Source organism: Trichosurus vulpecula, chromosome 6 (genome assembly GCF_011100635.1).
Source record: "Trichosurus vulpecula isolate mTriVul1 chromosome 6, mTriVul1.pri, whole genome shotgun sequence".
NCBI classification, from domain to species: domain Eukaryota; kingdom Metazoa; phylum Chordata; class Mammalia; order Diprotodontia; family Phalangeridae; genus Trichosurus; species Trichosurus vulpecula.
This window is the reverse complement of record NC_050578.1, coordinates 193,363,734-193,390,618: the sequence shown is the minus strand read 5'-3', so window position 1 is coordinate 193,390,618 and position 26,885 is coordinate 193,363,734. Positions and strand designations below refer to the sequence as shown.

The window sequence follows — 26,885 nt, the reverse complement described above, 5'->3', positions numbered from 1 at the left end:
GCTGGAGAAGGTAATGGCAAACTACTCCAGTATCTTTGCCAAGAAAACCCCAAACGAGGTCATGTAGAGTCGGGCATGACTGTAACAACTGAACAATAAACAAAAACAACAAAGATCTCGTCTAACTCTAAAATTTTATTATTCAAAGTTCTCCAAGAAAGCACGGACATATTACTTTTGTAAATGAAGTTAAACTGCTCCCCATGCTTTTCCCATCAGTTCATCCCAAACTGAAACATGTGCAAATGTAAATAGGAGGAAGAAAGAAAAGCTACCTGGTGGTGCCACCATGCGCTGCCATTTCTGAAACAAGCATGTCTTCAGGCAGTCTCGGGGGCTGAGATTGTAAGTTTTATGTCTTGACATCAGCTCTTGCATTGGTTCCAGTATTACACACAACTGCAATGAATGAGAAAAAGCATATTCGTATTTGACCATATTGATTGTGACAGTAATGATACAGGCAGCTTATGTTAATGTAGCACTTTGCATACATTATCTCACTTGAGCTTCATACTACCCTCTTAAGGTGGTTAATGAAAATATTATCCCCATTTCACAGATGAGGAAATACAGGCTCAGAAAGCTGCTTAAAGTCACAGTTAGCAAGGAGCAGAGCTGCACCTCGAATCCAGGTCTTCTGGCTCTAGGTTCAGTGCTCTGAACTGCACCATGCTGACTTGATAATTAAAACCACTGGGAGTAATCTGAGAGCTTATTGAAGCTTTAATGTTTCCTGGCTTTGTTTTTCTAATATACCAGTTAGAGAAAAATCTTATTAACAATTTATGGCACCTTAAATTATCATTTATTTTTTGGCACCACAGCACAGTACTAAAATAATAACTCATTCATATAGCATTTCAAGGTTTACAAAGCACTTTTCAATGATATATAAAGAATATACTGCATGTATCCATGTTTTGCTCATAGTTATGTGCTCTCTCTATATATCTGGTCCTTTTATTTTGTTTTAAAATAATTTTAATGTTTTAATTGATATATTTAATTTTTTTAATCACCACTATTTCCCTCTCCCCTGTCTTTCTCCTTCCCCTGCCAAAAGAGCTGTTCCATATAATACCTAGAATTAAAAAAAAAACAGAGGGGAAAAACAGTGTAACTCATCAATATATAGAAAAAGTCTGGAAATACGTGCAATGTATAACACTTGCGGACCTTTTGCTTCTACCGAGGGACAGGATGGGGTTATCCTCTCAGTTCTCTTCCTTTAAGTTATGCTTGTTTTTTGTAATTTTAAACACTGACTTTTGATCTTGTTTCATAGTTATTTCCGTTCACATTGTGGTAGTTGTTGGGTACATCGTTTGCTTGGCTCTGCTTACTTCACTTTGCATTAGTTGACATAGTTCTTGCCATGCTGCTCTGTATTCAACACCCACATCATTTCTTATAGCATAGTAATATTCCTTTGCATTCATGTATCACAATTTGTTTAGTCATTCCGCAGTTGATGGGCATCTACCATATTTCCAATTCTTTGCTATTACAAAAATTGCTACTTTAAATATGGGGGCTTTCTTCTTATCAGTAGCCTTCTTGGAGTATGAGTCTAATAATGGAATCTCTGGATCAAAAGATAGGAATGTTTCAGTTACTTTATTTGCACAATTCCAAACTGCTTTCCAAAATGATTATAATGATCCAGTCCTCTTTACCTTCAGCGCTCAATGGTTATAAAGACTAGATTACTCTCCTACCATCTTAACACCATCCACCACCAACAGTGACAAAGGTTTGAAGATCTCTCCTGCAGAAAGAATGGAGGGCAGGAAGGAATTTGCAGTGACTGACAAGGTTTGACTTTCTGCCATAGCCAAGTATTATTGTCCACTCTCAAAGTGTAGGCTGCTTGACGTCCCGGAAGAGAAAGGCTCTTGGAAAAGCTATGTCCTCTCTTCAGGCTATTACTCAGAGGGAAGTTTCTTTTTTTAAAAAAAGCAGAAGGATTTCAAAAACAAAGAAAGAGAAAGTTGTGAAGAGGCACAGGTTAAGTGGTTAGATAGTGGAAGAACATGACATAAGGATGGTTGTCTGACCACCTGGGATCCAGGAATAGATATGTGCCTACTCTTCAGTAGGAAGGAGTTGAACTCTCAGAGAAGGGATGCAGAGAAATTGTGATGTGACTCCAGAGGGGTCATCAGGTGGGGAAACACCAGGCCTGGATTCTTCTACCTCTTTGTTCTTTCTCCGGCTCTTCCTCCTTCTACCTTCAAAATGTAGATGGCCTCCAAAATCCCTAAGCCATTTTCTCTTCCCTCTAAACAGGAATACTTTATTTTGCTTTGAAGATATTCTTTTTTTTTTAGCCAAATTGAAGGTTTGTGGCAACCTTGTATTGAGCAAATTTATTGGCGCCATTTTTCCGACAGCACGTGCTCATATCGTGTCACATTTTGGTAATTCTAACAATATTTTAAACTTTTTCACTATCATTATAGCAGTTATGGTGATCTATGATCAGTGATCTTTGATGTTACTATTGTAACTATTTGGGAGCACCACGGACTGTATACATGTAGCATGGCAAACTTAATCGATAAATCATGTGTATATTCTGGCTACTTCCCTGACTGGCCTGCCCCTCCCTGTCTCTTTCCCTCTCTCAGGCCTCCCTATTCCCAGAGACACAACAATGTTGAAATCAGGCCAATTAATAACCCTACAACAGCCTCTAAATGTTCAAGTGAAAGGAAGAGTCAGTGGATGAGGCAAACTTCGTTGTCTTATTTTGAGAAATTGCTATAGCCACTCCAACCTTAAGCTACCATCAGCCCGATCAGTCAGCAGCCATCAACACTGAGGCCAGACTCTCCACCAGCAAGGAGATTATGACTCACTGAAGGCTCAGATGAAGGCTAGCATTTTTAAAGAATAAAGTATTATTAAATTAAGATATATATTTTTTAAGATATAATACTATTGCACACTTAATAGACTACAATAGAGTATAAATATATCTTTTATATGTACTGGAAAACCAAAAAAAATTATGTGACTTGCTTTATTATGATATTTGTTTTATTGTGGTGGTTTGGAACCAAACCTGCAACATTTCCAAGACACACTTGTTGCTATTCATCTTTTGTTTTCAAAGAGGACCAATGGCATCATGGGGTGATGTCTTGACTTTCATGTGAATTGAAGTGAGGCAGAGTTGCACAAAGTCCTTGCAATGTCATCAAAGTCCAGTGGCAAGACAAAAGTCAAGATGCCTGGTGATGACCTGGGAGGCAGTGGATGACCTTGGCATTTCCAATATCTGACCAAGCTCTAAGCACACCATGGTACCTGCTTCAGCCATCTTCATGGCCCTTTGAAACACAATGTTCTCATACACTTATTCCCCCAGGAAAGTTTTCACATACTTGCAGTAGACATTCCCCTAACTCACTAACCAAGGTCTATTGGTCACCCCCAGCTTCATTTAGCCCCTCTGCCGAGATAGTTTTACCCTGGTGTGGCTCTGCCCATGCTATAGCTTCTTGGAGCCACAGGTGACAGTGGATTGACCCCATAGCCAAGACAATAGTCAAGAAATTTAAAGGAAGCCTGGGAAGCTAGGGGGTGGAGATGAAGAGGGAGAGAATTTCAGGTATGGTGGATGATGTGTCATTTTCAGTCATGTCTGATTCTTTGTAACCACATTTGGGGTTTTCTGGGCAAAGATACTAGAGTGGTCTGCAATTTCCTTCTACAGCTCATTTTGAAGATGAGGAAACTGAGGCAAACAGGGGTAAGTGACTTGCCCAAGGTCACACAACTAATAAGTGTCTGAGGCTGGATTGGAGCTCCAGTATGCTTATATATGCCTCCAGTATGCCTATTCCTATGAAGAGCTCATTCACGTCCTCAACTTCTGATGATTCTTTGACTTTGCCACCCATTTGTATTCAGGAATGCTGCTACTAACCACTAGTTAATTTTTGTGTCTCTGGGAGAGGGCTGCAGATGGGGTTAGAAAAGCCCATAGACTGAAAATTTTTTCTTTGCTGAGTTCCACTAGTCCCTGTATTTAGGGCCTGAGCCTGTGAGCTATGATAGAGTCTTAGGTGCATGGATCTTGAGCTGGAAAGGGGGTTACAGAGACCATTTAGTACAACTCTGTCTTGTCTAAGGTCACCCAGATAGTAATCATCAGAGGGAGGATTTGAATCTGGCTCCTCAGACTCCAGAGACAGGGCCCTTTGCACTGTACCATGGCCAAAGTTAAACAAGAAGTCTTTTGCACTTGGGAGAAGCAAAATGATGAATTTGACAGACCTAGTAAGTACAGCTTTTCCAGGACCAAGGAGAAAGTTTTGAGTTTCCTTCTGTTCCCCTCACAGTTTTCCCAGGAGTCTCAGTGGTGACCACTCTGTTTTACTCTCATTCCTGTCTGCCTTCATACCCCAGGGTCTCCCTGCTTCAGTCTTGCTATGTCCAACTGCCAGAGGAATCTTTCCAATGCACAGCCCTGATCATGCCACTCTGCTTCTCAGAACCCTCTGATTCTTCACTACCTGCTGATTAGAGAAGGGAAGGGGGAGCAGGGAGAAAGAGAGAAGCATTTATTAAGTACCTCTTATGTGCCAGGAGCTGTGCTAAGTAGTTTTTCCTTACAACAGGTCTGGGAGGTAGGTGTGATTATTATCTCCTTTTTACAGTTGAAGAAACTAAGGCAAATAAAGGTTAAATGACTTGTCCAGGGTCACATAACTACTAAGTGTCTGAGGCCAGATATGAACACAGGTGTTCCTCATTCCAGGTCCAGGGCTCTATCCACTGTTCCACCAGCTGCCTTACGAAGTCCTTAGCTATTGAGAAGACGTCCTGTGTCATTCTCTATATCTCATGTTTATGCCTAGCACATTGCCCTGTATGTGGTAGGCAATGAATAAATGTTCTTCAAATCGAATTGAATTTATTGGCACAGTAACGTTATCCCTAGAAGATTATTCACTTTTGCTCTGGTCAAGAAGATGACACAGACCATCAGACTGTGATCTCCACGAGGACGGTAAGAATGTTTTAGCTCAATTCTGCCTGGTCCCCAACTCCCAAAATAGTGCTTTGCCACCTGTAGCAGCTAACAAATGCGTGTTGAACTTAGCTGAATTATAGTTTTGGAAAATGGAAGCACAAAACAATTGAAACAAGGTTGCCCTTCCAGCAGGGAGAGAGGTTTTAGGGAATACTGTGAGTAGATTCAGTGAGTAGATACGGATATTGGAAGAAAAGCTACAGCTCAGCTGAGAGTTCTGATTAAGTAATTGATCTCTAGTTCTCTATCATTCTATCAATCCTGACTGCAAGAAACATACTCATAAAGGAGATTTTGAGTAAAGATAAGAGATACTTGAATTACATAGTGTATATTCATATATTGAATTACCCTTTTGCTTCCTGGTTTGCTTGATAAATGTATTATATTCATGGCTGTAACACCCCTGAATTTTGTGAAAAGCCTCCTTTGTTCTGGCCTGCCACCCAAGGGTGCCTTCAGTGGTGACTGAATGATGAACCTTCAGAACTACAAAATCCTTATTTATTGAATAAAAATTCAGTTATGTTCATGGGGCTGTACTTAATGAGGAAGAAAATAAACTTTTTTACAAGCTTTTCAGGTGTTTGGTTTGAAACAAAAGGGGATAAAGGATACCTAAACAATTCATTTACTCAGATCTCATTTCCTTGCATTGTATTTCATATTTTATGATTGCACAGAAAGCTAGAACTGGAAAGGCCCTGAGAAATCTAGTGCAAATCCCACTTTTATGGATGAAGAAGCTAAGTCCTAGAGAGGAGAAATGACTAGCTATATGTCATCTATGAACTTAGTCACATTCCTGAGGCCTGGACCCTTGACAGCTGCTCCCAATCTCTGTGCTCATTCTTGCATGCTTACTAATTACTAAGAATTTTGCTTTTGTTTTGTTTGGAAAAACTTTTGGCATGGTTTGCTTTTGGGGAAGAAAGTGTGCCATGTGTATTTACATTGGTTCACATTTCATCAAATGAATATGGTTCCTTCCAGGTTTCATGGTTCTGATGTCTTCCTAATATCTTTAAGAAAAATCAGTTCAAAATGGGGCCTGCACCAACATTCTTTAATGAGTTTTTCAGAGGCTGCTTCTTTCAGAACTGGTGGGGAAAGTGAAGACAGATAGTGGTGGAGTACCTTCTACCCACAGGGCCCTGAGGTCCAGGGTTTCTGCATGGGATAGAGGTCCAGAAAGACCAGTCATGGGCTTGGCCATCTGTTTCTTGGATAATCACCTCATCTCCAAATCTACAAGGTATAGGTTGTGAAGGGAGGGATGCAGATTACATATCAGAAATGAGGGCTTTTACTCTACAAAAGGAAAGGAAGTAAGTCACAAAATGCATTGCTATATTGCCCCACCAACTTCACATGGACATTGGTGATAACACCAGTGAGCTGAGCACTGACTTTACAAGCCTGATGGAACGTAGCCAGTACTTGGAAATACTCAAGGAAGGAAGGGCCCTTTAGTTTCTGTGTTCCAACCTGTACTTGTTTTCTGTCTAAAATCATGGTGGCTATACTATATCCTTGAAAAAAAAGCTCTTCAGGATATGAGAGCTACATGTGCTATCATTCTTATTCTCTCTTCATGTGGCTGCAGGCTTACCACATAGTAATACAAATAACATGGTACGGGCATAAGAGAGTTTCCAGGTGACTAGCCCCTACCCTACTACAAATATACTAAGGATCTAATAACCCCAACTGGAATGTAATAGTGAGACAACTTGCTAATTGCAATTATTCATTATTCTGCAACAAAGAGTGTTTATATACTATTGCCTAGGAAAAGAATTTGAGCCTGGAGGATCAACTTTCTGAGGGAAAAAAGATAATTAGTAATTAAAGAATGAGTCTTAGAAACAGCTCAAATGATAACTAAATAAGAGGACATCATAGCATAGTATTAAGGCATCCTAGATTGAGAACTAGGAGACTTGGGTTTTAGTGTCAGCTTTCCTACAACGTATTTGACCTTTGGATCACATCACCTCTCTGGGTCTCAGGTTCCCCATTTGCAAGACAAATGGATTGGATTGCTGTTTTGTTTTGGCAGTTTTACCTGGGCCTAGCCTAGTACTCTGAAAATAGTAAATGTGATATACATTAAATGAAGAGATAAATACAGAAGCCATTTCTGGGTGCCACATTTTAGAAGATATTAATGAACTTGAGAGCATTCAAAGGAATGTGACGGGGTGGTGAGCAGCCTGGAAACATGCCAAAGGAGGATCATTTTTAGTTGAGGAAGAGAAGACTTAGTGGGGTACACATTGTCAGTCTTCAGATAGTTAAAGGATTGTCTGTCAAATGGAATGTTTCTTCTGCATGGCACCACAGAGAACAACTGGGATCACTGGGTAACGGTTACAGAGAAGTATCTTTGAGTTCACCAGGAGAGAAAAGTTCTCAACAATTTGAGCTCTCCAAAGGTGGAATAGGAAGGCTCAAAGGGTAGTGAGTTCCCATTACTGAAAGCAAAGGCTCCATGACCATTTGGTTAGGGATGTTGCGGCTAGGATTCATGATGGGAGCAAGGGTGTGCTGGAATCTGGCTCATAGTAGCTTTTGAGAGCCAATCATTAAATTTTCAGTAGGAGTACTTACACCTTGGAAATTAGCAAATGCTACAAATCAGGCTTGATTTATTGCTTATTGCCTAGATGAATTTGGAACTCAAAACTTTAAAAAATGTTAAAAATTGTTTTAACATGTAATTGGGGAAAAGATAAAATATTATTAAAAAAAGAAGCAATGAGAAAATGTTAAAGTAGATTAAACTTAAAAGCATGTCATGGGCATATACACACACATATATGTATGTATGTATGTTTGTTTCTTTTTTTGGCAGAGAGCTGGTTGTTAAGCCATTGACTAGTACAGCCTTGCCTCTAGGTATTTTCCAACTCTAATTTTATAATTCTATGCCTAGATTAGTTCTAAGTTTCCTTCTAACTCCAAAATCCAATGATTAGTGAGGACATAAGGCTAGCATAGCAGGAAGATACCAGGGCTGTTATCTATGCTATTCTGAATAGATTCTCTCAGTTCTTTCAAAGCTTACTCAAATAACTTACAGTGTCAATTTTCTTGAATTTTCTGAAGGTTTTTTTTTAAATGACAGACAATGCCACAAAGTGGCAAATGGAGCAGTTTCCCCCTCCCCACTATTCCCCCCCCCCCGCCCCTACCAGATAATGTTGGAAGAGTGACATTTCACAGAAATCCATCATCTCTGGGTTAGAAAGGACCCCAGAAGTCATCTAGGCCAACCCATACTTGAATAAGAATCATATGACATTCTTGACAAATAGTCATCCAGCTTCTGTTTGAAGATGGCCAATGAAGGGAAACCTATCGACTTATGGGGCAGCCCATTTCACTTTGGGACAGCTCTAGTTGTTAGGAAGCTTTTCCTTACATGAAACCAAAATCTGCTTCATTGAAACTTTGTTGATTGTTCTAGGTCTGCCCTTTGGAGCCAAGCAGGACAAATCTAATCTTCTATATGTCAGCCCTTCCTTTTACATAAATGTATATAGATATGTGGGGTGGGGTGGGAGAGACTGCCCCTGTGATATTATTCTCATATATTTCAATTCTTTCCTGCCTAACTTAGGTTGGGCTATATAATTCTTTTTCAAATTACTGAATAATACCATATGGAATGAATAGCAATGAAACCACAGATTCTCAGGTTTGGCTTTTTTTTTTTAATTTAGCAAGTGTGTGGTGTGGCAGAAAGCACACTGAACTGAGAGTGAGGGTACTTGGGGTCTAATTCTGTCTCTACCCCCTAAATTACTCTGTGTGTATTACTTAGTTGCCTTACCTCTGTGGGACTCAGTCTCATTTTCTTCAACAGCAAAATGAGAAGGTTAGATCAGATGACCTTCTAGTCCTAGAACTCTAGGGTTTGAAGACAAGGGGTGTTTGTATTTAGTTTCTTCTTATGTCTACTGTTGTTTTGCTGTTGGCCTGTGATTATGAGTCATGGATTGTGGGGTGTGTAAAAATCATGCTTTTCTATGAGTATAAATGCTCTCTGGATGGGAGGTTAGCAATATGTAATGAAAAAAATTATAAAATATGCATGGCATTAGCCTGAATCTGAGAAGGATTCTCCCTGCTTTTCTTTAACATATTAAATTCTGTGACAAAAATTTCTCAGCTTAAATTTTATTTTTTAACTCCTGGAATATTACACACTGTATGTTGGCTTTGAAATGCAATCCCTTCATTATCTATTTTTCTTCCAAGTGCTATACCAGTAGTAGCACCTGGGCCATGCCCATAGAGCCAGAACAAGAAGGTATTCAGTGGGCATAGTTAACACCTTCTCAGATTGCAGTCTGAGCTTCCAAACATTTATGTTTTATCTATATGAAAAGTGCAGATATAGTGCTGGGTCTGGAGGCAGGAGGACTTCAGTTCAAATCCAGCCTCAGATACTTACTAGCTGTGTGACCCTGGGCAAGTCATTTAACCCTGTTTGCCTCAGTTTCCTCATCTGCAAAATGAGCTGCAGGAGGAAATAGCATACCACTCCAGTATCTTTGCCAACAAAACCCAAAATAGAGTCACAAGGGTTGAACACGACTGAACAGTGAGAATAAACTCTATTTCTTAAAGGCTACAATAACCTTTTTCTTCAGAATACCTAAAAATAGCAACATTGAGTTTTCAAAAGATGTTTTTACAAGTTTACAAAGTCATTTCTTAACATGGGGCATGCTTCTAAAGATTTCTTGCTTCTGACTCTTTCTGGGCATTCTAGGACCATCACAAGTCATCTTGACTTTTGTCTTGCCACTAGACTCAGATGACTCTGGAGGAGAGAGTGAGACTGATAACTTTGCGCAGCTCTGCCTCCATTAAATCCAATTCACAGGCAAGTCATCACCCTCCTGAAGTCATTGGTCCTCTTCAAGAACAAAGAACTAACAACAATCCTGTGCATTCCTCTACCATGAAGTTAGTAGAGGTGCCTACCGACATGCACCAGGCCTACTACAACTGCCTTTGACCATCGTTCCCGTATTTCACCACATAATAGTCACACCCTGGGTAGATTTTTTCCCCTGCCCAAAAATTTCTTTACAACCTTTCACTGTGTAATCATTGCGTGGTATAATTCTGTTCATTACGCCGCTTAAAAGGTAAACAGAACAGCAATGTATTCACCAGTGGTCTATTGATACACATTTAGCTCTCCCCCATCTTGTGTTGTGGCCCTAGAATTCTCTTTAGTCTCCAGATCTCTCCCCACTTATCCTGGATGATGTTGCTCCCACGCTCAAAAATATTCTAATCCAAGGCTTCTTAACCTTGTTTGTTTCATGAACCCCTTTGGGCAGTCTGGAGAAGCCCATGGACCTCTTTTCAGAGAAAGGTTCTCTTTAAAAAAATTCAAAATTGAAAGAAATGTTAAGGTTGAGTTACAGGTTAGTTAGAAATAAAGATGTACTTCCCCCCCACCCCATCCAAGTTCCCAGGCCCTGTAGATCTATCCATGGATAAGATCCCAGGTAAAGAAACCTAGTTTTTATTGCTTCCTACTCTTTACAGGGGAAAGTCTAAACTCTTTAACCTGGCATTCAAAACCTTCTAGAATCTGGCTCCAGTCGGTTTACAGCTTTGTCCCCTACTCACTCCTATGGAAACTCCCTCACCCGAAATGATTTATTCACTACAGAACCCTACTGCAAGGGAAAGAATACTGGATTGAGTCTTAATCCTGGCTCCATCATTAACTCCCTGTGTGATCCTAGGGAAAATGACTCTATATCTATGTCCCTGTTTCTTTAACTGCAGAATAAGTACATAAGACAAGATGGCCTCTAAGGTCCGGTCTAATGCTAATAAATGAGGAAATTGAATTCGCCTTGCTGTTTTCTGCACAAATTATGTTCTGGGATTACTTAATTCACTTGCTCTATGTGTGTTCTTCACATTCCTATTCTTCATCCCAGTTCAAATCCCACTTTCTCTAGGAAGCCTTTCTTTATTTCCTGGCTCAAAGTGATTACTCCTTCCATAAATGTTCTAGTCTACTTTCTATCTATGCCAATTAAAAAACATTAGGTAAATATTGACTTCTATTCTTTTGATCTCTCTTAAAAAATCAAGCAGCTGATTACTTCTTGAATAGAGGTGATGGAAATAATGGTCTTCAAAAGATGGAAGAAGCAGAAGCCTGCTGTTGTGGATCTGCTTCTGACCTTTGAAAGTAACTGGCTGCTGAGGGAGAAATGATGAGAACCTTGGGAGGATATGGCCATGCCATTTTAGAATTCCTGATAGATACAGGAAAGGGAAATCTGAGCATAGTTTGGGGCTTGGCATGGATTTGGGGAAATCAGATTTCTCAAGAATGATTTCTTCATGACATGGATACTATTCCAGTGAAGAACAAGGGGGATTAAGGGAATTTGTAGGTACCTGGGGAACACATTGACTAACTCGTTTTTAAGATATGTAGAGAATAAAAGAACAAGGGTAGGTAGCTGAGGATGAATACAAAGGCACCATCATACTGAAATTAAGTGTCATGAAACTGCTCAAAAATACTGTCCTGATTTTAGAAAAAACAAGGTAGATTTTTTTGAGCTATAGGCTGCTAAGCTTAATGTTAATTCCTGGCAAAATTCTTGAACATATTATTGAAAGTATGATTTGTGAATACTTGGAAAGGGATGAGGTGATGACTATAACCCAGCATGTGTTCATGAAGAATAAGTTATGCCACACCAATTCCATTTCCTCTTTGGCAGATCAGAGCAATGCAATAGCTGTATCATTTGACAAAGTACCTCATAATATCCTTGTGGACAAGGTAGAAAGATGAGGCTGGATGATGGTCCAATGATGTATATGGTTGAATAATTAGATCCAAAAACAATGATTAATGAATTGATGCTAACACAGAGTGGCAAAAGGTGCTTTCCTTGACCCTGACAAGGCATAGATGGCATGCTTATCAAAGTTACAATGATCCAAAGCTGGGTGTTATATCTATCTAACACATTTGATAAAATAATCAGAATATAAAAAAGATCTCAATGGAGATCTAATCTAATAAGATGAAATTTAGTGGGCATAAATAGAAAAAAAACTTTAACTAGGTTAAAAATGAGATGAATTGTATGGTATGGATGCCAAAAAAGGTAATAAAACCTGCATTATATGGCCATGATGTTTTAGAATTCCTGATAGAAGTGTCCATAATGAAAGTGATAATCAGTACACATTTGTTGCTCGCCAATTATATGTTTGGGGCAGTATTTGAATTCAAGCCTTTTTGACTCCCGGGTCAGCATTCTGTCTACTACACCACTTAGCTAGAGTGTCATGTATGAGAAAAAGAAAGACGATCAATTTGGCTGGCCCGTAGAGCGTGGTAAGGGAAATAACGTATAAATTTAGAAAGGCAGGGTTTGGGCCAGGCTGTGAAGGGTTTTAAAAGTCAGAGGATCCTATAATTGATCCTAGAGACAATTAGGAGCCAATTGAGTTTATTGAGTAGGGGAATGACATGGTCAGAGACACATTTTATGAAAATCACTTTAGCAGTTGTATAAAGGATGCACTGAAGAGGGGAGAGGCTGGAGGCAGGGAGACCAATTAAGAATCTATTGAAACAGTCTAGCTGAGAGCTGTGGAGTAGCTGAACTTCTAAGCTAATGCTGTTCATATGAATAGACAGGAGAGGATGGATCAGAGCTGCCATGGGGTTCAAAATGACAATATTTAAAAGCTGATTAAACACGTGGGTCAGGGAGAGTAAGGAATCCAGTATGATGCCAAAGTTATAAACCTGAAAGAACTGTGTAAAGAGGGCTGTGTTTTGGGGAAAAGATAATGAATGAGTCAAGGTTTATGGAGGGTCAGTTTGACACATCTATGGGGGCATTCAGTTTGAGATATTGAATAGGAGATTGGCAATGGGTGACTGGAGCTCAATAGAGAGATTAGACATTTTAATCAGTTTTTAAATATCATCATTTCCACCTCCACAGCACCTCTTTCATCCATTCCCTTATTTTTACTCACATGACCACCATCGGCTCAGAAGTTCAGGTGCTCCACACCTCTCTCCTTGACTATTTCGGTAACTTCTTAATTGGTCTTCCTGCCTCTATCTCCCCCTCCCCCTCAGTGTATGAATAATCTCTCTTAAGTGTTGGTGTTGGACTATGTCTGTATATAAAGATATGGGAGTCATCTATATAGAGATGATAACGAAGCCCATAGAAGCTGATGAGGTTACTGAATGAAAGAATATAAAGAGAAAAATAGAAGAGGGCTCAGAACAGAGATTTGGGGAGCAACCACATTCAGAGGCATGATACAGATGATGAACCAGCAAAAGAGGGCAAGAAGGAGTGGTCTGAGACTCTTCTCTCTGATCTATCAGCCCTTCTACTCCTTCATCCCATCTTGATTTTGATGGTCATAAATATGATTACTAGCACATACAGGAAGTGCTGACTCTAGCTCAACATGGCTCCCTTTCTACTGTGTCTTCAATTTGCATAGGCCAGATTTAAATTGACTTCAAGAGTTCTGGGGATGGAGGTGGGGACTGGAAGATGAAATTTGGGGGTAGGAGTGTTTTGAAAGAATTAAAATAAAAAAAAATTGAAAAGGCAAGTTTTAATTACCCGTAGATTTTCTACTGATTTTTGTTAGTTGAAAGTAACAAACCATGATAAACCAAGTTCATGTCACTAGGAATTTGGTAAGCAAATATTACCTCCTTAAAAAAAAACAAAAAAAAATTTGTAGAGTATATCTTCAAGAAAGGCAAACGAAGACTGCTTGAAACAACTGGGGAAACAAGAGGAGAACAGTTTTGGGAACATGACCATCGAAGGCCAGTCCTGCGGAGGGCGGGTAGATTTATACAAATTATCCCTAGAGAGAAATAGTATCAAAAGGTAGACGCCATTGGGAGGCAACATTGTTTCAATATAAGGAAAAGTTTCCTAACAATTAGAACAAGTTTGCTTTAGGAAACAAAGTAATTCAGTTCAATAAACTTGTGCCGAGCATTTACCAAGTGCCAGGAAACAAACCAGGAGACGTTAGGTGGCACTTGGCAGGGAAATTGTTTAGTGGATTCTGACAGTGGGCGGGAGGTTGAACTAGGTGACCCAAACCTGGCTAGGTGAATCTGTACAGCATGAAACTCATCCTCAGGCCTGTAGGTTCAAGTCCCATGTTGAGTGGCTTGCCTTGTGAAGCAATATGGGGGTCGTGAAAAAAGCACTGAACTTTGTAAGGAAGACACAGTCAAGCTGGGTTTTGAATCCCACCATATACCTGTGTAACCCAGAGCAAGTTATTTAACCTTTCCTGGTCTTACTTTCTTCTTCTGTAAAGTCAGATCATTGGTCTCAGTGACATGCAAGGTCCCTTCGAGCTCTAAATCTATGCTCCTACGAATCTCTAGTCTTCCCACTCTGAGATTCTATGATTCAGTCCTGTCTCCTACATCTTCTGGGTTTACAATCCTAGAAAATGATCATTTATGTAATATAGCATTATCTGGAGGTTCAGCATCATGGCAAAGCAGAAATTCAACTCTATTTCTTGGCAAATCAGTTCCACAATAAGTTCAATTGACCAGAAAATTCCGTGCCTTGAACATTCTGGTTAATTTAAATTTTATTGCATATTTCTATGCTAGTGATGGGGTTAAAAAAAAAAAGCTGTTTCCTTGTGCTGAGATGGGACAAAGCCAATTTTTGCTGTTATTGTTGTTTTGGTTTGTTTTGGCCTCAATCTGTGCCTTCATGCCTTTGGAAACATCCAGTGAGGAAACTCCCTCCACCCTTGTAGATCTGCAAAGATTTTGCAATGGAGAGTATGCCTGGGGGCACTTAGGGAAAGTGAGTTCCCAGGGCCATACAAACAATACAAAATGTCCCCAAGGAAGGACTTGAACTCAGGTCTTCCTGACGAAGGCTAGCTCCCCAGTAGGAAACATAATCTCTCCCATTTTCAAAAAAATGAATATCCTGTAAATGTTTTCCTTTTGTTTTGTTTCATTGTTGCTTTTTATAAAATATCCCATTCATTTCCAAAAGTATCTCTTCTCCTTTTCCTACCCAATAAGGCTTCCTCTTTGCCAAATCTTAAAAGAAGGAACAAAATAGTTCAGGAAAAAGAACCGATCCCTCCGCAAAATTACACACGCATAGTTCCCTACTTCTCTTATGAAAGGAATGAGGCCTGTGCATTTTCTAACCTTTTTTTTTTCAAGGTCAACCTTGTAAAACAAGGTCTACTGGTGGGCTGAAAATGAAAATCACCCATAAGGCAACAGGGAGGCACATGGTGCATGCAAGTAGGCTGCAATACAGTGCAAAGAAGAAATTAATGAAGATAACTGGAATAAAGGATATCATCAAAGAAATGTATGAACAAAAAAACTGGGCTGGTCATATGATGAGAGTAGGGGATAATAATAAAAGCTAACATTTATATAGCACTTTCTACGTGCCAGGCACTGTGCTAAGTGCTTTACAAAAATGATCCACGAGAGGTGGTTGCTATTATTACCCTCATTTTAACAAATGAGGAAATCGAAGCAAGCAGGAGTTAAGTAACTCCCCCAGGGGCACATAGTTAAAAGTCTGAGGCCAAATATGAACTTGGCTCTTCCTGACTCCAGACTTAGCACTCTATCCACTTCGTCACCTACCTGCCCCAATCAGATAACCAAGGGACAGTCCTCCATTAAAATATCAAGAAAAGCCCCCACCAGGTTAGGGGAGCACCCTATGATGAGCTTGTGGGAGGCCATGGACAAGAGTAGCATAGGATGGGAGGCCACGGATGGGGTGAGACTTAGATTACTGAAGGGAATACCCACATCTATCCAGCTTGGCTCCATCTGAGTATTTCAGCATTCACTTTTCCCTACAAAAAGCTTTTCTTTCTTTCTTCTGAAATTTAAGTATGAAATAGAGCATTAAGTATGCCTAGAAAAATTCCTCCATCATTTTTAATCTATTTGCCCAAATGACTAATCCCTCTTAAGTGTTGCTGTTAATCGCCTCCAATTTGTGTTGTACCTGACCTGGTAAAGTTGGATAGCAAACTCTATCTGGAAAATGCAAAGAGGAAGCCATCTGGCTTTCTGTGAACTGGACTTAAAATGTAAAGAGAACAGGATTAAAAATGATGGGTTTTAAATCTTCTAGTTCATCCTGATGACCTCAGAGAGCCATTTAAAATCTAAAATGTCTCCAAGGGGAAATGCGTAAAATATAAACTGAAATTGGACATTTCGGTTTATATCCCACACTGGAATTTTGTGCTCATAGGGTTCCAGAAATACTTATGGGGACACATATACAAAATGTCAAGAGAGAATATTACACCCTCATCTTCTATCTACAAATATCACTAACTGACTATCAATCACATAAAGTCAGCATTGGAAGGAGCCTTGGAACTCCTTAGTCCAAATTCTATCTGAGCAAGATTCATCTCTACAATGTCCCTGGTCAGGGGTCGTGTGGCCTTAGCCTGAAGACCTCATCATCCCACCAGTCATCAAAGGTTTTATAGGCTAGTTAACTTGATGCTAGTTAATGGGTCAGCCAGTTAGGGATAGGTGAATTAAGGAAGAGGGGTAATCTTTTTCCTTGGTCATCTACTTCTCATATATTCTTCCTCTTCTCTTTCCTCTCTGCTCATTCAGTGCAATAAGAAGGTCCCAGGCAGCAGTATAAGGATGTAATAGAATCTTCAGGCCTACACTTAGTGCCTCTGCCCTCACCTGGTCTAGAGCAACTTTGGACCTGGGTTTGGATAGTGCCTCTACAGGACAGCTTCTTCACATGCCCCAGCATAAGATCAGTCCTGGTCCTAAGAATAGCTTTCATCTTTACAATACTTTCAGGTTCAGAAATGACCTTCTTTGATTGTCCCAGAAGATAAGTAATGCATGAATCCTCATCTGACAAACTAAGAAAAATGAAAGATGGGCAGACGGTCACAGAGCTAGTGAATGTCAGAGCCTGGATTCAAACCCAGGTCCAGCACTCTTTTAGTTTTACTATATACATTGCTTCTCTAAATCTGTAAAGAACCTTTTGGCATTCCTTGTGTCTAAAGAGTTGACTGGATTAAAAATTTTTTAAAAGCATGTATAATTATCCCTTCCATATCATTGGTGTTAGGGGCTATTGCCTCCTCAATCTAGAAAATCCAAGTAAAATTTTTTGGCCCTCCCTTCATCCCAGAGAAGTTCTGAATTATTATCATATTAAAAGATAAATTATATTGGTATTATATAATACTATGCAAAAATTTATGCATTTCTGAGTTTCTAAACTTTTTCTGTGTCATCTGCTGGCCTTTATGAATCTTCTGTGGCTTCCACAAAACTCCCTCCAAATTCCCATTTAATTTCTTATTCCAACCCATGATATATGGAAACCATGATGGGGAAAGTCATGATGTGGAAGGGATAACAGTAATCTGGGGACAACAAGATGTCTATGTTTAACCACTTATTCACATTCTGTGAATAAGGGCCTGGGATGGAAACAGGGCCAATATTTTTGGGGGCAATGCAATCCCCAAAGTACTTGGGCTCAAGATCCTGAGCTGTCTTCCTCAGAGTTTAAGGGGTGGCAGTAGTCAAGATATTTAAAGTTTGCCTGAAACTTTTCAGTAAAAGGAGACCAATTTCTAGTCAGTACTCATTATGGACAATCTGTTTGAATTAGACTGAATCAGATTATGTTTTGAATGGATTATTAAATTAAGAAATTTTAAGTTCTGGGGTAAATGTTTTAAGTGTGATATGAATACATCGCCTAAATATAGTACCCACTGAATAGTAGGAATGCAGCTCAACTGTTTCACTGAATCCTCCTGGGAACTTTATAATTTTGACACACATGAATAATTTCTATATAACAGGATAGGTATAAAATAGATTATGTATCATAAGCATAGCCAACATATAAACTACATCACTGTCTTTTACCCTAAGTAGCACAGTACCTGGCTCATAGTAAGGCTTTCATAAATACTTGTTGATTGATTAATAATAATATCTCACATAAATAGCTTTTAGGGCTTACAAAGCACTTACTCTTAAGAAACCTGAGTGGTAGTATTAGGAGTATTAATATAACCAGGCTACATATAAGGCAACTGAATCACAAGGAAGTTAAGTGACTTGTTCAAGATCATGCAGCTGGTAAATACTGGGAACTGACAATGAAACTTCCAGTCCAGGACTATTCCCCAATAAAACACCAAGGAATAAACAACAGCAGTAGCTAGCATTTATAGAAAGTAAGAGCTGATGGGGACCTTAGTAATCAACTCGTCTAGCCCCCTCATTTTGCAAGTGAGACACCCTGAGGCTCGGAAATCTTCCTGCTAAGGGTCACAGTGAGAATGAGTAGCTCATCTGGGACTAGAACAAGGATCACTGCCCAATGGTCTTTCCATTGCACTGGGTTGCTCCTGATAAAAACTTATTAAGAAACTCCTTTGGACTGTGTTCATTATTGAAGTACCTAAAATAATTGCATCTTTCTCAATTAAATCTTTCTTAGGCTGTGATAAATTACCCACAAAATCACCCAGAAGAGTGATACTCCATAGCACTAAATGCTCTAATGTCTGGCATTTTCTCCTGCCTCACTCCATGGATAGAGAAAGGGCTGAGCCTGGAGTCAGGAATATCTTGGATTCAGATCTAGCCTCAGACACTTAGTTGCTGTGTGAACCGGGACAAGTGGCTTAACCTCTGTTTGCCTTAGTTTCTTCAACTGTAAAATGGGGACAGTAGCAGCACCTATTTCACAGGGTTGCTGAAATAATGAAAGTAAAACACTCAGCTCAGTGCCTGGCCCATAGTAGGAGCTCTCTAAATGCCTGTTCCAACTTCCTTCCCCTTTCCTCTTCTCTTGGAGAGTTTTCTTCAAGGCTCAGCTCAAGGGCTACCTTTTATATGGGGCCCTTCCTGATTCCCTGGTGTTAGGATACTCTCCCCTCCCTGTTACTTTGACATATTTTTCACTTATTTATTTGTGCAATGTAATTGCTCCCCTTTTCTCCGTAGTAGAATGTAAGCTCCTGGAGGGCAGAGACTCCTGCCCTGTTGTCTTCATGTTTCCAGAACCTTCTAGAGGTTCTTACAGCACATAGTATATGCTAAATAAATGCATATTGGATCGAACTGAATTACAATTCCACATGCCCAGACTGGAAAAGTAGCTCTTTTTTCCCCCTCAGTTCTCCTAACTGTGTTTTGGGTAAAATTTCTCTTTTATGAATTTAACACCAACACTTGAAGGGAAAGTTCCTACCAACAACAGTAACACCCATTTTTAAAGAGCTTCAATCTCCTGATTCTCATCAAAATCATTTTTCTTCTGCACAAAATAATATGCTCAAAGGGCTTACAATGAAGACGTCATGTTCCCTTTTATTCACACATGCAAACCAGCCTTCCCTTTGATGTGAAGGTCGGTTCCGAGCTGTAGGTGGCAGAGCTAACCCAGCTAAGAAGCTTCAATCTCTCAGAACAAGTTGTTCTAAAGCAGCAGCCAGGTAGACAGACTCCTCATGTACACTGAGCCCATGGCATCTAGAATGGAGGTGGAAACAAGGTGGGGCTGTTGGCATGGCAGGGGAGTGCTCACCAGCCTTGTACTTCATTTTGTGTCTTGGCCCCTTTGGCAGTCTGGTGAAGTCTGGTTGTGGATACCTCAGAAGAATGTTTTTAAATGCATAAAATAAAATGCACAGGATTACAAAGGAAATTGACTATTTTGAAATACCATTATAAGTAATTTTTTTTAAAAAAACAAGTTCATGGACCCCAGGTTAAAAATCCATATTCTAGTGTAAGAAAGCCAATGCTATGTGTGAATCAGCTCTGCTTCCCTCCCTCCCCTCCCCCCACCCAAAATTGTACAGAAGTTTTCAACAGAAAGAGTATGAGGCACAGAAGCCAATTCAATGTATCATAGAGGGTCCTCTCATTTCCAATCCAGTCTAATGTAATTTTAATTTAGTCCGATATAACCAGTATTTGTTAAGTGCCTACTATGTAACTACTGTGCTACTCACAGGGGATACACAGACCAGAGAAAGAGAGAGAGAGAGAGAGAGAGAGAGAAAGAAATAGACAAAGAGAGACAGAGACATAGAGAGAGAGAGATAGACAAAGAGAGACAGAGAGAAAGCAGGGGTGCATTGACTGACAATAGACAGGGGAATTAGGAAAGGCTGCTCCCAGAAGGTAGATGATCATGAGCTGAGGAAGAGGTGGATAAACCAGTAGGTCTGACCAGCTACGAAGTGCTCTGTGAAAGTCAACTAGCCCAAAATAAAAACTGCAACATGAATGGTGTAGGGAATTGGATGGTGGCTAGGGAGGGCCTTGAAGCTTTATTGTAATTCAGCTTGATCTCCTCCAACAGAGAACTGATATTAATCACTTGGAACCAGAGAAAATGGTAGAAGGCTGTGAGAGATTTATAGCTTTGCATAAATAAAACAAAAAAAAATCTTTGAAATTGGAGGAGGGCTGCATACAGAAATTTTGTACTAGTGAGGCCTTAGAAATAGTTATGGGAAACATAAAAATACAAACAGCTGGAAGGGGGAGGACTTCCAGCTGGGTCCAGGCGTCCCCCAATGGGATACTGCCCCCAAATGCCCTTTTGTGGTTACAGCCCTGAATTGGAGTATTGTTCACTGCCAAATGCCCTGTTAGGCCTCAGCAGTAAACTTATACCTGGCAAATGGCTGTATAAATCTCATAAGGTTCAATGCTTTTTTAGGCTCAGTTATGCTCCACAAAGGTTCTGATTTTGCTTCCTGGCATTTCAGCGTTTATCCTCTAACCCAAACTTTGTAATTTTTATCATAAAATATGATAATGAACAGGAAATGGCTTTTAGACTTAGTTCTCCAACAAAAGAGTTTATGGCATGGACCTGGGTTCAACGTTCCGGTCCTAGTTCTGCCGCTGACATGTCTGGGTGCCGTATTCCATAGGAGGCATTTGGAAGATGGCAAATGTTCAGAGAAAGATCACCAGGATAATGAAGGGCCTCAGGATCATGCCAGTCAAGAACTGTTTCAAGGAACTAGGAATGTTTGTCCTGGAGAAGAAAACACTTGGTGGTACTAGGAGAGAGAGAGGGGGTAGAGCATGATAATGGTCTTCTGGTTTTCTACTCTTTGAAGGGCTCTTATGTGGTAAGAGGATTAGATGTTCTGCTTGGCCTCAGAGGATAGAACAAGTAGGGAGACATTTCCTGATAATGAGAACTTTACAGGAGTAAAATGGCACACCTTAGGAAGTCTATCAGGCTCGCCCTAGCTTGAGGTCTCCAGGTGAAGATCACATCAACTTGTTTTGGGTACCCTGGAGAGATGATTCTTAGGCAGGCCTGGGACCAGATGGAACTTTGGAGGTTTCTGTGAACCTCGAGGTTCTAGCCTTTGCCTTCTCTAGACTCCAGTTTGCTTATTTGTAAAAACCAAGGGGTTTGACTAAATTTAGATCCCTAAGCTCTTTTCTACTTCAAGACATCATGATTCTATAATATGCTGCATTGTATTGTGAAATCAACTTTTAATCTCTGTCAGTAGTGGTCTTTTCTCCCTTAATAAAGTATAAGATCATGAAGGGCAAGAATCCTTTTTAATTCATCTTTGTTTCATCCACAGTATCTAGCATAGTGCTTAGATGTAGGAAGTCCTGGAATGGTCACTGAGTGAATGAGACAAATAATTTTACAAGATTGTCAGGCCCTCGAGGGGAGGAGCCATGCCATTCATTTCTGTAGCTTCTATAGTTTCTGATGGTATCTTGCACATGATTGAGGGAAGTTTGGTGTACTGCAAACAGCATTGGTTTTGCAGTTGCAGAAGGTGGTTTTGGATCTTGGCTTTGCTACTTATACCCATATGTCCTTGGGCAAGCCACGTAATCTAGGATTCTATGTCTTCATGTATAAAGTGAAAAGATTGGACTAGAACATGCTTTCCAGCTCTAAAATTATCTGATTCTATGTCCTTAGGTCAACGGTTTTCAATGTTTTTTTGCTTGCAGCACAGTATTATTCTTCATACCCTACCCAGAGAGACATACACATACACATGCAATGACAAATTCCACACAATTCTTGCCACATGTAGTCAAAACTCAGGGAATGCAAATATGCTGCATGTGCCTTGAGAACCACTAGTCTTGATAATGAATGTTAATAAGATGGTAGTCTATAAGCTCCTTGAGACCAAGGATTGCCTTTGGCCTTACTTTGTATCCCCAGCACTTAGCACAGAACAATAACATACGTTGTTATCGTTTCTTACTTGTTTTGGTTGTGTCTTTTTCATGACATTTGGGATTTTCTTGGCAAAGATACTGGAGTACTTTTCCATTTTCTTCTCCAGCTCATTTTACAGATGGGGAACTGAGGCAAACAGGGATAAGTGACTTGCCCATATAGCTAGGATGTGTCTAAGGTACTCTATCCACTGTGCCACCTAATACGTAAATGAATTCCTGGCACCTAGAACTTTGTGAGCCATGAATTCAGAATGTGGAAACTAAGCTTGGATTGGAGCCTTGAAACTAAGCCTTGCTTTGGAGCCAGCAATTGAACCATTCTTGGTTTATCTCACTGCAAAAGGCCTCTTGTGGCCTTATATGACTCGGTGTGTATCTGGGATCTAACAGAGAAGGTCACTACCTCAGTTTTTTTCCTTTGCAAAATTAATAGGTTGGACCAGATGACCTCTGCAGGCCCTTTTGGCTTTGGAGTTATGAGTCTATAGACCTAGGGTCCTAAATAAAATATCATATTAATAACATTACTGCAAGAAATCACAGTTGGGATAGATTGTGATTTCATTGTCATCTGAATGAACTGGACAGACTCTTTCAACCAATTTAGGTCAACACCTTCTTTGTAATTTATAATCTCAGAGAGTTGTCTAGAGCATTGAAAAGTTAAGTGATTTGCCAGTCACACAGCTCATAGATATCAGAGGAAAGACTTGAATACAGGTCTTCCCGGATGTGCCTCGAGTGATCAGATACCTTTATGTGTTGGACTACTGGAAAATGTGGCTGACTTTGTGGATAAGAATTGCAGCAGGGCATCTGGCAAAAAGCAATGTTGTAACAGGTCTTGAAATTAATGATAAATGCAGCCTTTACAGAACTTTAATCCATGGGCCGCATGCACCTTTTTATGACCAAAAATGAATTTGAAAGAAAAGGTGAAGTGATGATGGAGAGACTAGCTCGTTGTGTCTGAAGAGGAGGGCACCCCTCTTAATTAAGGGGCATTTGTGATAATATCAAATCATTTAAAATGGAAAAGTTTAAATATAAACTCTTTAAGAAATCTTAATCATTACCTCATAGCTGGCAAAAATAATATAGATGTGTACACTCATACACACACATGCGCACACACACAGCAACTCTTTTTAAGAGTGGAGAACAAGGGAGAAAAAAGAAATCCTTTCACTTGGACCCTATCTCCTGCCATTCCAAAATATCAGATGGTTCTTTGGGTTTATTTCCTGATGGGACTAAAATTAGATTAGACATCAAATTCAGAGCATCCTATCCAGAAAATTCAGTCAGGGGATAGTTTTCATCTTCTCAGTTGTTTTGTGAACTGATTATATTTGTAGATGGAAACTTGATAATCAAAGTCTTTCTCATCTTTGAGAGTTGGCAGTAGTGACAGAACAAGGGGGAGTAAGCACATTCTCAAAGAAGTTAGCCCCGTCGGTGTCTGTGCTAGCACGTGTGCTTTGGGTGTGCAATTCAATAAGGTCCAATAGGGAACCAACCAACTCTTGTATTATCTGCCTCAGAAAGCTAATGTGAGGACAGTACTTTGTGAACCTTAAAGCTTATAGAAATGTAAACCATTGTATGGTGTAGTGATACTGGATCGGGGAGTCAGGAGAGACTTGGGTTCAAGAGAGATTACTGTTGTTGTTGTTGTTAGTAATTAAGGGAAGACTTAGAGATGTCAGGCTTGAAGCTAATAAGATTACAACAAATTATCACAGAATCACAGGACTGGAAGGGACCTCAGAAGACTGAAGAATCCCCTTTTCATTGATTCCTAGAGAACTACTGGGTGAAAATCTCTAATCGCAGGGAATCCATTAGCTCCTCAGGTGGGGACATTAGACATCTGAATAGCTCTAACTACTCTCAAATTTTTCCTTCTATTTAGCCCAAATCTTCCTCTCTGAAACTTCTACTCACTGTTCATAGTGAATGTGGGAAGAGCAGGGGAAAAATTAGTTTGGACAATTCAATTTCTTTTTTGGGAGCAGAGATGAGGATGGGGAAAGGGAAGACATTTAAAGTTACGGTAAGACATGCTTTCCTCAAATTATCATGAAAGTTGTTTCCACAAGGCTAATCTATAACATTGGTTAATTAGGACTTAACACTTTGATAAAGAAGCAAAGTACAACCTCTTTAGCCTTCACTATATCTCAGGGAGCACTGATCTTCTAAAAATGGTGGCTACTTCAAATGTACACTCTGCCTTTCACATTCTGCTAAGCCCTAGATACCAACTCCGTGCTATTCTTAGAAAAAAATACACCTAGAAAGGAAAGGTCAGTAAAAAAGCACCATAATCAAAACATATTATTTCGTGAACCCATATTATGTATGTAGGCTTGTGCAAGGTATAATACATAAGATCTGAATACATGATATAATGTATAAGTTTTGAACCCCAGTATTGCTGTTTGCTACCTCTATGGCCTTGGGCAAGTACCTTCACTTTTCTAGGTCTCAGTTTCCTATTATGTCAAATGTGGGGATTATACCAGATGTGGCCTCTGAACGATCCTCTAAATTTGATAATCTCTGCTCTCAAGGAGCTTATATTGTACTTGGGAGATAATATACATGCAATGACCTTATAATAATGCACTACAGCCTTTGGAGCACAAAGAATAAGTGCTTTCAGAATTCAGGACTGAGAATTATCAATAAGGGATGAGAATAGTCAGGGAAGCCTCCTTGGAAAAGGTGTAGGAATTGAGATAGTCTTTGGGATTAGGAGAAAATTACAGATTTAGAACTATCCCTTGGATGGGGACCTTTGAGATCATGCAGTATAGCTCCCTTATTTTTTCAGATGAGAAAACTCATCCTTAGTCAGTCAAACAAGCATGTATGGAGCACCCACTATGTGTTGGGCACTGTGGTAAGCACTGGGGAGGCAAAGAAAGGTAAAAAAGGTAATCCTTGTCCTCAAGGAATTCACATTCTAATGGGAGAGACAACATGCAAAAAATTATATGTACAATACACAGTGTAAATTGAAGGTAATTTCAGAGGCAAGGAACTAGCAGGATGGGATTGGTGGGGAAAAAGGAGATGAGCAGGAAAAACTTCCTATAGAAGGTAATTTTTGGCGTGACTTGCCCAAGGTCACACACAGATTAAGTAGGAAGAGCCAAGATTTGGACCCAAGTTCCATGACTTCAGATCTACTACTCCTTTTATTGATTCTTCTCCAAATGAAGGTGCTTGGTGTAGTGGAAAAGCATATTGGACTTAAAGGTGAGAGACCTGAATTCAACCCTGGCTGCACTATTTAACTAGGGCAAGATGTTTTACTTCCCTAAGTTTCAGTACTCTTAGCTTTAAAATAGGGATAATAACATTTTTGTAACATACTTTGGTACTGTGAGGAAGGAGCTTTGTAAATCTTCACATTCTATATAGAAGTGGGATATAATTCTTAGGGTGTTCAAGGTACCAGAAAACCCTCTAAAATGGTATCCATTAGCAGTATCCAAATAGTGTTGTTTTCTCTACATTTCTCAGGAAACTATCTTAGCCTTGGTAACCAAAACAAAATTTTTGTTGGGTCACAGCTATCTTGACTCATCTTTATATCTGATGCCTATATCTGATGCCATCTTCTTTTAATATACATTGTTTTCACTTGGAGATGTCACGTGAGATCCTTCCTTTTGTATTTCTAGTTCTGACCAAGCTTCATTATCTCATGTCATTAGTCTTGGTGTGACTTAAAAGTTGGCAGTGAGGAAATGCATTCTCGCTTCTAGGTTTGAGCATTGCAGAGATTTAGTAATTGCTTGGAACACAACTCAGTTCAACTTACATCCCTCCCCTTGTCCAGCCGTCCCCCTGGTAGTGGGATAGCTGCATCCAAGGGCACAGATAGCTTAGTCATCTTTATTGCATATTTTCAAGATGATATCCAGAATGACTGGATCAAGTCATTACTCCACCAACAGTGCACAGTGGGCTTGTCATCCCACAGACCCTCGTACATTAATGATTCCCGTTTTTTTATCATCTGAAAAAGGAAAGGAGTGGGATTAGATGACCTTTAACTCCCCTTCCAGTTCTAGCATTCCATAGTGTTTCAAGATGCCTTTAGTTTGATAAATGAATATCCTATGAAGCACCTCTAAACACCAGTACCTGGTACATAGTAGGCTCTTAATAAATAATTGACTCAAGAAAGGACTCTGGGACACTCATGAAATCACTAGTGTCACACAAGAGAAGACCCCATCCAACAAATAGAGATGAATCTTCTTCCCTGTCTGGTTATGGCTAACTTTTGTAAGAACGCTGATTTTTTTTCTCTCCCAATGAACCAAGTGTCTGTTTATTTGTGGTGAGGTAAGTTAAACACTAACATTTATAAATGGACCCTTATACTCTTAATACTACAAGTAAGGGGATTTGGATATGGTCCTTGGGAGTTGCCAGTGGCAGTTTAGTAAGAACATGGCTGTCTTG

At 39.8% G+C, this 26,885-nt stretch overlaps 1 protein-coding gene across 7 annotated transcripts in view; it reads right to left on the bottom strand.

Moving 5' to 3' along the window:
• Positions 1-26,885, bottom strand: part of LDB2 (LIM domain binding 2) — a 418,128-nt gene that overhangs the window by 12,183 nt on the left and 379,060 nt on the right. For all 7 annotated transcript variants that reach the window (XM_036764610.1, XM_036764606.1, XM_036764608.1 and 4 more), the window contains exon 6: positions 276-399. In XM_036764610.1, coding sequence (XP_036620505.1) covers positions 276-399 — 124 coding nt within the window. The remainder of the gene's footprint in view (positions 1-275; positions 400-26,885) is intronic.